Source organism: Channa argus, chromosome 8 (assembly GCF_033026475.1).
Source record: "Channa argus isolate prfri chromosome 8, Channa argus male v1.0, whole genome shotgun sequence".
Classification (NCBI taxonomy): Eukaryota; Metazoa; Chordata; class Actinopteri; order Anabantiformes; family Channidae; genus Channa; species Channa argus.
The window spans coordinates 10,183,418-10,197,500 of record NC_090204.1 but is presented as its reverse complement, the minus strand read 5'-3'; the positions used below and the strand labels follow the sequence as shown (position 1 = coordinate 10,197,500).

The 14,083-nt window shown below is 40.1% G+C and overlaps 1 protein-coding gene across 1 annotated transcript in view; it reads left to right on the top strand.

Moving 5' to 3' along the window:
- cdc34a (cell division cycle 34 homolog (S. cerevisiae) a) overlaps window positions 1-9,256 on the top strand; it is an 11,538-nt gene extending 2,282 nt beyond the window's left edge. The window contains exons 3-6 of the mRNA XM_067512993.1: window positions 4,662-4,748; window positions 4,951-5,048; window positions 6,196-6,330; window positions 6,451-9,256. Of these exons, the coding sequence (XP_067369094.1) occupies window positions 4,662-4,748; window positions 4,951-5,048; window positions 6,196-6,330; window positions 6,451-6,676 (546 nt within the window). The 3' untranslated portion in view covers window positions 6,677-9,256. The remainder of the gene's footprint in view (window positions 1-4,661; window positions 4,749-4,950; window positions 5,049-6,195; window positions 6,331-6,450) is intronic.
- The last annotated feature ends 4,827 nt before the right edge of the window (window positions 9,257-14,083 follow it).

Here is a 14,083-nt window from a genome sequence, read left to right as displayed (position 1 = left end):
TTGGAAGCCAGGTAGGTCATGACATCACAAAAAGGTTGGCTGAGTCAGGTGTTTGTTTCACATGGGTGTTTCTACATCATAGTAGGTCACATCATAGTGGATACATAAAGACTGCAGCCCACAGTCTTTACATGATACATGTATAAATCACAGATTTGTGGATATCTCTACAATAGATGGGTGAACACATTAATCTATCTTAATAAATTGATCTTTGACCTATTGGTCTCACAGTAGGTAATGATGCTGAGATTATTTTTTTGGTTCTGAGTCACTTTATTGGTGTCTTAAAACACAATTAGCCAGTTGTGTTTTAGTTTAAAACTGTCCACCTCAATTTGCAGAATAAAAGTTTACTCCTTAAACATTGACAGTGTGGATATTTTTTTTTTTTTTATTATATATTTTTCTTTTGGACCATCATTCGTATGACTGAGTAACATAAACAAAATTACTGTGGTTCTGTCTTCAACTTGGTAGTGTGATTATTATGTTAATACTACATGTAAAATGTTGTGGAAGTGCTTGTAGTGTCCCAGAAGAGGACTGGATCTTTGAGATTTGGGTGGATGACTGGGTTTTAACTGCTACTGTGTCATCACCTGGTCAGCTTTAATTCTATTTTTTTTTTGCATAGAATTATGATGTAAATTGAATCTCTGCAAGTCATACTATGAAACCATGTCAGTGAAGTGTATGTATTGTAGCAAAAATGGGGAAAAAGGTGTTGCCCTTAAGATTTGGTCCAGCCCTTTCTGTCCTTTTTAGCTTTTGACAGACCAGGCTGTGAAGAGCTGACTCTGTGTTTGCGCCTGCCTTTCTTCCTACTTGAGTGCATTATATTTACTGTAGATTATAAGGCTTCATGTTAGCCCTGCCATTTCAGGGGAGGGTTCAGAAAAGAGGACCCAACCCAGCTGCTTGGCTGGGCCGGGCATGGCTGGCCTACTGGAGTCATGTTTCCCCCCTCTGGCTGTGACATAGAAACAAGAGCAGGGTAGAAGGGAAAAGATGGAATACAGAAAGGGCCAAATCTAGAGCAGGCAGAGCCCTTCTTTGCAGTCGTGCCCCATTGGAATGAGAGTCGGATGTGAGCAGAAGAGAGTGTGACACACAAATAACCGTCCCCTGCAGCCGCCAGGCATGTGCACTTTATCTCTATCTTTGTGACTATATCGCTCTACCGAAACTTTTGTGTCTTACAGTCACCTAGGACTCAGTTTGTAACATAACCCCACCTTTTGACCTTTTACTCTCTTATATCCTCCTCCTGGGTTAATTTGATGAGGCCGGGCTTGTTGTGCATGAACTCTCTAGGATCATTGTGTGTATAGCTCTTATCATTAAGTCTGGGGTGTGTGGAGGTGTGACAAGTTCTGTAGAGAAGTAAAAGAGGCTCACAAAGAGAACAGGATGATGTGCTTTGTTCAGGGTTATTGCATTGACCTGGTTTACTTTTCCTTGCTGTCATTTTCTATTAGGTGGGCACACTTACTCTCATTTAGCATTTTCTTTTTAGGTCACAATCAAAGAGACATTTTCATAGAGGAAATTACTTTGAAATACTAAGAATTTTCTTTTTGTTGTTCTTTGCATGTCAGGACACTCTCGATACTTCATGTCTGCTGGTCAGATGAGCTGTCCGTAGAGTTCAGAGTGAATCGCCTTTTGACCATAGATGCTGTTAATTCTGTGCTGAATCCAATTATTAGGCTTGACATGCAAGCCAGTGGTACCATGTACTCAGGTTAGCACTTTGTGATTGTCAGAGATCTTGTTTGAGCTGCTATATCAAAAGCAATAACTAATTTCTAGTACCTGTTGTTGCTTGATCCTAAAATGCTATGGAGGCGTGTTGGGGAGAAAATTGGTGTTGCACAGTCCCGATTAAATTGAGTATGAGTATAAATTGGCTCAGAAACCAGTACCGATGGTTGAACTGTAACATAAGTATGATCCGTGGACACTTAAAAGAAAGATGGTAGTGGGCTCCTAAGCTACTTTATGTCATCCCTTCTATCTTCCTCCTCTGTTTTCTTTATTTCTGACTGGTTACTTCGATGAGACAAGCTGTTCACTGCTTCAGAGCAAATGAGCTATATAAGCAGCCTGTGTGTAGGCCAGCTTTGTCACAATTTAAAACCACCTATTTAGCATTTAATATCAACTTCATGGGTGGGCAGGTGAAGTCCTCTGACCTCTGATCTTATATGCTTTTATATGATTTACATTATATTAGTAGTGTTTTATGGTTTCCAATACAATACTTCTAAAACCAAAAGCAACCAGGTCTCATTTCCTTCTTCACTTCCCCCTTTATTTTGTCATTTATGGTGGCAATTAATGTTAAAAAAACTTTTTTTTTTTTTTAAAGTGTCCGTCTGTGTTAAATGCCAGCAGTTGGATCGTATGTGTTCGCACATGGATTGTGGAAATGTGTTAGTAGGAAAATGTATTTAAACCCGCCTGCTAAGTAGCGTTGTGAGGTCACGATATTAACATGTAGCTTGCATTTAGACTCACAGAATCATAATGAACAAATTATTTTGTACAAATCTTAGCAGCAGCCTCCAGATTGACATATTAGAGATATTTATTTATTCAAATAAGGGGAACCCTGGTGGCTCAGTGGTAGAGCATTGGGTTGAAATGCAGAAGGCCACAGATTCGAATCCCAGCCTACCAGGGGTGGCCCGGTACCGGTGCCAAGCCCAGATTATATCGGTTGAGGCATACAAATGAAGGAACAAGGCGAAAGCCGCCCATCTATAAGTTGGTACACTTTCCCCTGTGCACCACCAGAGGTTGTATGTTTTATTGCATATCATATTTCTTTTTATTTCCAAGATGGTCTAGAAAGTTTTGAAGGAAAATTAATGTACAGAAAACTAATATTTGTTAGTTAGTTTATTTAGGTGGTACTTTGGGATTTGTCTTTTCCTTCTTTCCTTCTAACCAAGAAGAAAGTCGAGTTGACATTCCATCTTCTGATAACCAACCTTGGATGAAAGAGAATCCTCACCGATGTTTCTCTCCTGGTTTTTAATCCATAACAATGCCGGTGATCTAAATACATCTTGGACTTCCAGATTTTAGGGAATTTGAGAGCTTTTTTTTTTTGCTCTTTGTTTTGCTGCAAATTCAAAACTTGAAAATTTGATTTGAGTTTGTCCTGGCCCCTGTTAATCTTTCACACCTCTCCCACCCCATTTCGCAAATTTTTCGTGAATGGCTACTGTTGTTATCCAGGTACAGTTATCTGGTAGTTGACGTGTCAGCTGATTTCCAATTGACATCACTCAACTTCCAGAAAACAGGCATAGTAAAGCAGCATCAGTTGGACGTAATTTTTAACTTCAGTTTTTCTCTCTGCCCCCTTTAGCTGGTGTGTTGCACTGCTGCCAGCCTGTAATGTGTACAATAGCTTGATCTTTGCCACCAGCTGTTTGACAGGGTTTCTCAGACCCTGGAATTTTGTGCTGTTTACCCCCAGGACTTTATCACTGTTGTCTCTCTACTCTGGTATAACCAGTTTTTGCTGTTGATTGTAAACTGCAATCCTGTAAAGCAAAGTCATCCAGTGTAACAGATGTTGCAAAGAGTTTGTCTGCATGGAGAGACTGACAATTTTATAGCCACAACTCTAACAGATGTGGCTGATGACATCACATTTGGTGATTATTACAAAGTCATATTTGTAGTGTTTTATTCTAAACATTGATATGTTTCTGCTACATTCAGCCTTGTTAAAGTACTACAACTCAGTCAAAAAGGGCTCAAAGCTTATAGTATTATAGAAGGCACAACCCCCTTTTCACTACATAAGTGATGCCGAGGATAAGCAGAAGGTTATACTGTGAGCAATGCATGCTAGTAATAGCAGTATAACTGGTAGCATAAATGTCGTTATAGTATCCCCCCTTCAGTCACCACTGTTTGTTCCATGGACTCAACAGCTGAACGCACTGCAATTCTCATCCAACAACCATATTATATTACAATGTCCTCAATTTTCTGCCACCTCAAAATAATTTTCTATGAATAAACCGCTAGTTTTAAATAGGTGTCTTTCGGTTATAAGGCTGATCAGCATGATTGGGGAGGTCCTAATTTTTGCTGCTGCACATTGTAGGTCTTTCTGGGGACAAGTGGACATGCACCCAAAAAGAGGCTCTCCCGCTCCCCAAACGGTTTGTGTGCGAGCATGCATGTGTTTGAGCAATGACTTGGTTTAAAGCTACCTTTTAAGCAAGTAGTTTATTAAGGATAGTTTATTAAAATGAAGTATGACTCCAGGCCATGCCGTTGTTGTCGTCGTTGTTTTGTTTTTTAAGAAACATTTAATCTAGTTCACACTAGTTTACATGTAGTATTAACCTAATATACACATTAACAAGTTGGGGACAGAATCACAGTAATTTTGTGTTTATGTTACTCAGTCATACGAATGATGATGGCAATATATATTTTTTAAAATTTAATTCTATTCTGGAAAGTATCGCCAAATTTATCCTATGTTTTAACCAAGTCTTGGTCAGTGGAAATAATTGTCCTAAACAGTTGCAGTTTGAAGGGAAGTCATTGTCTTTCGTAGTGGCAAGAGAGAAGTGTAGATAAATCCCATGTCTCTCAAGTTGCTAATATGTATCTTTTGCCCCCAGGCTCGGATCAAGTTCCCTGTTGATTACCCGTACTCTCCACCTGCTTTCCGCTTTCTCACCAAAATGTGGCATCCCAACATTTATGAGGTAAGTATTACTACTGTACACTAAATGCTAGCAAATATAGACTAGGTAATACAATTATGTTACATAAAATATGATACATGTTGAGGCATTTAGGAAAAACTATAAGAGTTTTCAATTCTAATATTTTGATTGTATTAGACTGTATTGATACAGTAACTAAAATTTTATCTCAACATGCTAGTGTTTTCTGTTTTGTCCCTAGAATGGGGATGTGTGTATCTCTATCCTGCATCCACCAGTGGATGACCCACAGAGCGGCGAGCTGCCTTCCGAGAGGTGGAACCCCACACAGAATGTCAGGTAAATGGTTAAAGGTCTGCACTCAGAGGTATATAGTGCTTTTCTACCTATTGGTGCTCAAAGCGCTTTACACTGATTCTAGCTCACAATCACACACCAATGGGGAAGCTGCTATGCAGCAGGCCAACACTTAATGGGAGCAACTAAGTTGGGATTCAGTGTCTTGCTCAAGGACTGGAGGAGCCGGGGTCGAACCAAAAACTGTGGGACTGGTGAACCGCTCAAACTCCTCCACCAGAGTTGGCCCGGACACAGCATAGTGTAATGTTCATAATCTAATTTCAGGTTCTTCCGTTGAATAGAATAAATTCGTAGAATAAAAGAAAGGTTGTCTGTCTTTTTTGTTTGTCAGTTTTGTTGTCTTACAAGTGAAACTGACATGTTAAATGTAATTATTTCAATAATGGGCCACTTTGTCATTAATCTGTCCAACTAATTATCAAATGATAATTTTTTTCCCGCGTCTTCTTAAATTGTGGACATTCCTCAATTTAGATCTGACAAAAGTTTTCCTTCAGGGGTTGCCAGAGCGGAACGCGTTCTGCACGTTGATTTGGCATACAATATTTTATTATTTATTTATAAAATCTTTTACCCCATTCCTGCTGAAGCCCTCCAGTTTTTGCCCGGGCTCAGAACTGGCCCCAAAGGCGTGTGTGTGTGTGTGTGTGTGAACCTCCCGAATTTACAGCCCATCATGTTGGCTTGTATATGTTGTATAGAAAACATTTCTCAAATTATTCCAAAGAACAAATTTCACAAATCAATGTCACAGAACAAGGTAAGAAACAGTGTACCTCCATGGCTACACACTTTTCACTACTACCTTGTTGCGCTCCCCACCACCTTGTAGTCCGTTCCTTCACTCTAGTGACTGTAAGCAACATCTTTTCCTTAAAAACTGGGTAGGCAAACATGAAGTCATTGACGATGCCATCACCTATACACACACCTCCAAATCCAACCAACCCTTCCAGACACAGTTACCACAAAAAACTAAACAGAACAAACACAGAGAAAACTCCCGCTGGCTCATACAGCACTGTAAATGTCATTAGCCTCTGATAGAATTGGTCATTGGCACCTCCTGTCTTACTTTTAACAATAACAATATTACTCCTATTTGCTGCCTGTTCTTTTCTCTCAGGACCATCCTGCTCAGTGTGATCTCTTTGCTGAATGAGCCCAACACCTTCTCCCCAGCCAATGTTGACGCATCTGTCATGTACCGCAAGTGGAGGGACAGCAAGGGCAAGGACAGAGAATACATCGAGATCATCAGGTACCGCGCAGTGTTCTTCACAGTTCTAATAGGAGCTTAACAGTGTAGCAGGTACACAGAGTACCTGAACTGAAGTGCTGGCCTCATCTGGCTGTTGTTGTTTTTAATCTTTTCTCACAGGAAGCAGGTCCTGGCTACCAAAGCTGATGCAGAGCGGGACGGTGTCAAGGTTCCCATCACATTGGACGAGTACTGTGTCCGCACCCAAATCCCACCCACAGACGACGGTTCTAACCTCCTATACGATGACTACTATGATGATGAGGAGCTGGATGAGGATGAGGATGAGGATGAGGATGAGGACTGTTGCTATGATGAGGACGACTCAGGCACTGAGGACTCTTGACCTTGCCCCATGATGACGTCAACCAATCACCCTTGGCCCTGATCAGCCCCTGACTATTACCCCTGCACATTTTTCTTTTTTTTTTTTCTGTCATGGACTGAACTTTTATTTGTCCCCCTACCCTTTATAGTTTCTCAACCCTACATTGTCCTCATGTAGCATAGGACCCCCCTGTTCACCTTCTGTCACATGTGCAGTAACAGTATGCACACTAAAATCTGATGCATCGAAATGAAAAATACAGTCTTTTGTTTTCTTACATGTTTTTTGGTTCATGTTGTGTTAGTAAAGGTTGAACACACATGAGACACACACACTGAGAGCAGTAAAGGTTTTGAGTAATTCCACATATGCTTTTACTAATAATTGGCTTAAGTTTTTGGCTTGAAGACCTATTGTCCTCTGGTTTAGAAACGATCAAAGCCTCATCTTACAGCCAAGCTTCTTTTAAATTTGGCTAAGGGGAAAAAAACATTCACATTATCAGCAGAAAGGAGTGTAATATCAGATGAGTAAAAAAAGTTGAGAGCATCTCCAAAGGAAGTTAGTTTAGGCATACAGCAAAGTTCAGTGATTGATTGTTTTGAAAACCTGAGCGCCTCTGAGCCATGTGTGACCTCTAGTTAGCAGGAGCTGTTTGAAGTGCTACAGTGCGTCACCTCTGACCTTTTGAGCCCCAGAGCTTGTGCTGCTCAAAGTTATCCATTTATAAAAAAAAAAAAAAGCAAGCTGTTCACATTTTCTTGTGCCTTCCTTCACGCACTGATATCACAAGACTTGTGAAACTCACAGGTTGTGCAAACAGGTGGGAATACTGTGGAAAAACAGCATCAACCTAATGGAACAAGTTTTAACTTATTTATAACAGCCCCTGTCTGAGTTATGTGCTGTGAGAGTGAGAATGGTAAGATCCAACAGCTGAACTTAATAGAAGAATGTAGGTCATGATCCCACGAACATCCTCCACCAACTGCCACACAGCCTCCATTATACATAAGCATGTGCTACTGTACCAGTGGCTTGGATGCATTAACAAAAGCTAGCTGAGCCTGCTGCTGCTCATGAAATCCAATGTACTGTATTTTTTTTTTTAAATCTATGCAGCCAGTGGTTAAACCTACTTAATACGCAGTGCATCAAGCGTGGCAGGAAAACCAAGCCTTTCAACAGTCTGACCTGAACTCCAGCATTAGTGTACAAGCCAATTCCATACCTGTGAGGGGCTTGGACTGTGACTGGTTACAGATGAACAAAGATGGTTATATCCATTTTTTTATGTTATTTGGTGGCTTGTTTTGCTAAATCAGAGTAGCACAAGACTCCAGAGAGAATGCCTCTTGTGGTGGCTGTGTACAGGCAGTTTTTTTTGCTCATCCGTGACACAGCCATCTTGACTCATCTGAATCAATGAACTCTGTTACCTCAGAGGAGATCAGGTAGCAGCATAAGTGATTCAGAAGGGGAGCAAAAAAAAAGTGGCCTTATGTGGCGATTGGGCAACTGCCAGGAGAGATCTATTGCACACTCAAATACATAATTTCTGTCATCCAACAGTATTTCCAGTGAAGTTCTCCACATTTCTGTAGCCATGTTTCCTTTTTGTATGTGAATATTTGCGGATTGCTCACGAGATGTGTTGAGGAGCATGGGGGTGGAGACAGCAGGATGGAGTTGAATCCTAAGCATGAACAGGAGATTGTGGTTTTTAAGTAGCATGCTGTTAATCATGTGTTTGTGATTTCAGATCTGCTATAAGGGTTGGGATTTTGTCTAGGGACAAAGGTTCTCAATTTTATATCTATTAAAAAAAAAAAATCTGTTGCATTGTGAATGGGCTGAGGGTTGTCAGTTTATTTTGGGCTTCTTTTACTGTTTTGATGGGGATTTTTTTAATTTTTTTTAATTGTGCTGTTAGCTGCAACGCTTTCTATTCAATATGCTAAAAATATCTACGTAATTGTTTTTCAAACACCAGGGTTGTTCATTGAAACATGAATAAATGTTCCAACCCATGTATACAAACAGCTGCCACAGCACACTTTACTATAATAATTATATTAGTCTTTTACAAAGCCCAGAGCGCTCAGAAATTAGCTTTTAGTTGATGTCCGTTACATAGTTTGTTTTATTGTTTGGGGGGGGAGGTGGGGTGTGTGTGAAAGGCTTTTTTTTTTTTTTTTTTTTTTTTTTTTTTGTCGTCAAATTAGTGTTATTTTTATTTTCTTCTCCTTTCTACTTGTCCCCTGACCCCCACCTCGTTTCTCTGAGTTCTAAATGGTGGCAGGATCACTGAGGGACAAACCCAGCAGATATTAAAAGAAAACAAAACTCAGGAAAAAAACAACAACAAAGGAACAAAAACCCTCCTAACTGAGTGAACGTGACGAAGACTTCCGGGGAGACTTTTTATTCTTTATTTTTATTTTCGGCTTCTAAAGACTGTTTACAATCTCTACCTTAATATTCACATGTGGATATTTTGCGATCACTTGATGGTTGTTTTTTTTCCCCTTGTTTATATTCTTTTTTTCTTATGGTTTGTAAATCTATTTAAATTCTGAAATAAAGATCTTTATTAGATATTGACTTTTTTTTTTTTTTAATTGGAACAGCGGGGTTAATTGGGCCTGTGTGAACAATTTAAAGGTCTCATTGGTTTCTCCCTTTTTGGTTCTATTGTAGGAACTGAAATGGAGTGAGTTAATGTAATTTTAATGGGGTTCTAAGACTATAGCTGTGAAAGGTAAGATTCATATTGTTCCTTTTCACTTTCATCTAATGGTGAAAACCTCTGAATGGTGTGGTGAATGCTTGGGTGCTGGAGACTTTAAAGGATTTCCTGATGCTTCCCATGTTTTATGTTTTAGAAGTAAGAATTAATGAAATGCTATCTCTAACATGGTTACTTTTTCCTTTTGCTCTGCTCCTTTCTTGACTCTCGGAAATAATAGGTGTTGGAATGAACCATGGTAAGACATTTAAAGTTAGCTCTGCTTTGCATGAACTAAGTGTAATTCCGTTCTCCATGGCATGCAACTGGTCTATCCAAAATCCGATTAACATAAAGGAGCTGAAATAGTAAGTTTTAAAATTATAAAAAAAAAAAAAATTGTTTAGTTTTTTTCTTTCAGCTCTTCAAATTTTATGTAGTTTTAGTTTTTCAAAGAAGAGTATTTTATAGTGAACTCCTTCAATAAACCACAAAACCAAATTACAATACTACTACATTTCTTAAATGTCTATAAAATCTATGTAGATACTGTATGTCTTTCTTTTTTTGTTTTGGCATGGAGCTGATAGATGTTTGCCTTCATTCAAAAACCATTTTCTTGTTAAATTCAAGAACCACTCGTTCCAGTGATGTAGTGGCTCTGGTACTCCCCTGATGATAACTGAACATATACGTTGAGCACACCACAAGTGTGTGGTTTTGTATTTTTCTATGCTCTAATAATCAGCTGGGGATATCAAAGCAAAACAAACTGTATGTCCTCTCACACCTGACTTGGGCTTGTTCTGATGACATCTGTTCATGCAGCAACCCTTTACCAGGACATGTTGGAGACTTACAGGATTTCCTAACACTCTCCTCATCTGAACACTTGAATTCATTGTGTGAGCCCTTCATACCTCCAGGGGGCAGCAACAGATTGCCTCTGGTTTCTGTAACGATATGTCAGTGCCATGTGTACAAGCCTTAATAACTAAAAGATAAGAGTTAAAAAAAATCACTAACATGATTAAAAATGTTAAAAAGATGGTTTTGATTTTCCTCCATGTCCTGGTCTACTACAGTGTCTGTTATTCTCTTGTTTTCTCAGCTCTTCTGCGATTTCTTCTACACCACAAGCTAAAGCCGTCAGCCTTTCACTGCCTTTGTTCTCCATTCTGGGGCACTGCCATCTACTCATATTTCCAAAAAATAATGAAGAATATGGGCCATATTTTTGACCCTCTTTTATCAAGTGCCAAAGCATCCTCTGTTTTTTCAAGTGTTCTCATCACCCACTGTGACTGTACATAAACTGCTGGTGAAATTCACGATGCACCCTTATGTGCTCGTCCTGTACATGAGTTACACTGTTTACTGTCTCCATATTCCCATTTCTTCCTGGTCGAGCTGACCCTCTGTAACTTGGTGCTGGAAAATGAAAATCAATCACCATAAAAGAAGTTTAACTTGACAAAATGTATATCAATGAACTGTAAACTATGCTTTTAAGACAGCTTTGAGTGTAATTTCCGTATTTATCAATCAATGTTATTTTCTTGCAACATATTCCCCATGCTCCTAGGTCATCTTATCAGTCTCCACTTGCAGAGATTTAGCATCTTTGCTGCAGTCCATCAAATTTGTTTCCTGTGGCGACAGATCTGACCTTTTGCCCTGCATGTGTCCAATCCAAATGCCAGTTCAGCAGACCAGAAAAGACAGCACACTGAAATGGTGCTGGCATTTGCAGAATTGCTTTTCTCTTCCTGTGGTTTCTTTCATACATTGTACAGTGTTTTTGTCCAGACAGGATAACGCTCTGCTCAAACTGCAGGGCATAAACACAACTTCTGAATCAGAGCCAGATGTTGCAGCCCGAGGGCCTCTCTCTGCAGTTTCACACTGACTATGAGTCACATGTGTTACTCTGTCCTCCTGCTCCAGCTGGTAGTTTGGCACTGATCTCCAGGCTCACAGTGACTAGCAATCGGAGCCCTCAGTGACCTGTGGATAGCTGGGCAGCCTGAGGAATGAACGAACTGTGTGAGCTGACCAGAGAGGTTAAGAAATGTGAGACGAGAGGGAGAGATTGATCCATGTGTCAGGAAATGAGAGGTCTCCAAGGCAACAGAAGTTGTGTTGAAGGTGGGAGCGGCTTGGCATAGAGGAAGAAAGGGGGAGTGGGGTAAAAATGGACCCTATGAATTGTTACTCTGTAAAAGGAACAAGTGAGCATTGTTTGGAGGTACACTTTATTGCCAAAAGTATTCGCTCACCCATCCAAATAAATGAATTCAGGTGCACAAAGCAAGGTCCATAAAGACATGGATGAGTGAGTTTGGTGTGGAAGAACTTGACTGGCCTGCACAGAGTCCTGACCTCAACCCGATAGAACACCTTTGGGATGAATTAGAGCGAAGACTGTGAGCACTGTGTATTATGTATTTAATAAACACAGTCCTAAACCTCGTGGAAAGCCTTCCCAGAAGAGTTGAAGCTGTTATAGCTGCAAAGGGTGGGCCGATGTCATATTAAACCCTATGGATTAAGAATGGGATGTCACTAAAGTTCATATGGGTCTAAAGGCAGGTGAGCGAATACTTTTGGCAATATAGTGTACATTGGACCTCCTGTTGGGTTTTTGTGCAGCTTCTGTTCTGCCTGACATCCTTGGATCTACATACCTACAGCCAACTCCTCCCTCGTGTGCTACCAGTAAGGCCAGTAAGTGGATATCAGGAGGATAGATGTTGCACAACAGTGGTGAAACACTGGACCAATTTCTTCAGGTACTCCCCTCTCCATATGTAATTTCACCTCTAACTGCCGGCGTGTAGGGATATCTATCCACAAGCACATCCACAGTAAATCAGATATGTGCTACTCAGTAATTCACTTTTAGTCTTGCAGTAACTTACGTGTTCCTCACATTTTCAAAGAGACAGAGATGTCTGATGGTCCGGCCCCTTAATGAGTGCTGAACAGACACATTAACCTTTCCTCGGGCTGTACCTGCTTCTCGTCTCACCAGTGAAGATTCTCAGTTGCTCCTGTATTGATCTCATTATTTTGTAAAGGAAGGTGCTAACAGTGAGTCTGGATTGTTCACAGAGTGGTATGACATTTAAATATTCCCCCAGCAGAAACTCTTTACATTTTCATAAACTGTTTGATCTTTTTATTTTTTCCCAGTATGTGTGCAGTTCTCTTTCCAATTGTGGATCCTGTAATAATATTGACAGTTTTTTACTATGGTGGAATTATTTGATTGAACCATTTGTTACCAGAACAATCAGCAATTTTGAAAAAAGTAACCCTAACCCCCATAAAGTAAACATACAATAACTAATTAAATGCTCATATAAGACAAAGAATACAAAGTCAACATTGTCTTATACTTACCAAATGTCACTACCCATCTAACCTGTTGTGTGTTGTTTATATCACTTTCTGTCACCTCATAAAACATGTGACCTAAAGCTTTGGCCTTAGGAACTGGGTTATTGTGAATAAAACGACCAACATTATTTGCTGATGCATATTCAAAATTTGCAAATAAATATTAACGATTTGATGGCAATAACTTTTGATTAGCTTTAAATGTCGATGAAATTCAAATAGGAGTTAATTCCAACAGGTGGTTTACTGTAAAGCTCTGGTTGTTTCGCTCTGAGACCTCCTAATTAGTTGTGACAAGATGGGCAACTCCCTCCAGAACAATCCAGCTCATCTCATTTTTCGTCCCAGTGAGGCAGAGAATGACAGAGCTGACACCTCTTCACATTAAATGTTCGTTAATCAGCTGTTTGTAAATCTGCTATTGCCTCTATCCCTCACTGTCACCGCCCACAGTGGCTGAAATCTGTACTTTTCTAAATGCCTCCCTGTGAAGTCAGTGTTCTCAGTCTACGGTTACATGCACTTGACTCAAAGCCAAGCAATCGGGGCAAACAAAGTGATTTTTGTCCTGCAGATCAATGAAGTCAGTGGGGCCCTTCCTATTTTAGACGGACAAAAGTATTTGTTGCCATAGCAAAGTTTCCTGGGGGACTGATCAGTTGGCTTAAACCTGAAGGCAGACAGACAGACCAGACAGACAGACAAAAAAAATGACGCTGTAAATTTAATTAGACTACACGCACACAGGTGCATGTGCTCCACACTGCATTGTCTGCTCAACTGCATGTGTTTTTCCTCCTCAAATAGAACAGCCTTATTAGATGTAATGGTTTACTGACACGCAACAGCTTTGGGCTGCGTGTCTGTGGAAAAATCACTTGCAAATGTGACCCTTTGAAGGGGGCTTGAGCTGAGGAACAACATGTCCCACCTCTTTATGGGTTTGGTTGAAAATGTGATTTTAACGAGAGTGTTGGGCTACTGAGAGGTAACGGAGTCAAAGACTTTATTTCTCTAGGAAAAACTAAATTAGTAAAGCACAGTGACGAATATATTTATCTCAAACACAGGCAGGTAGCAAAATATAGTCTACTTGTAGCTGGGATCAAATCAGCACACATACTCCTAGAAAACATGAGACGTGCTCAACCTGGAGCGGCAGTGAATGTGCTGGTTAAACGTGGTAAACCCACTGTAGGATTCCTCTACTTTATCTGCTAGACAACCAGTGTGTTCCTAGCTGGTTTTACTGAAAGACACGGAAACGTACAGTTTGATCTTATTGGTCAGCTGCA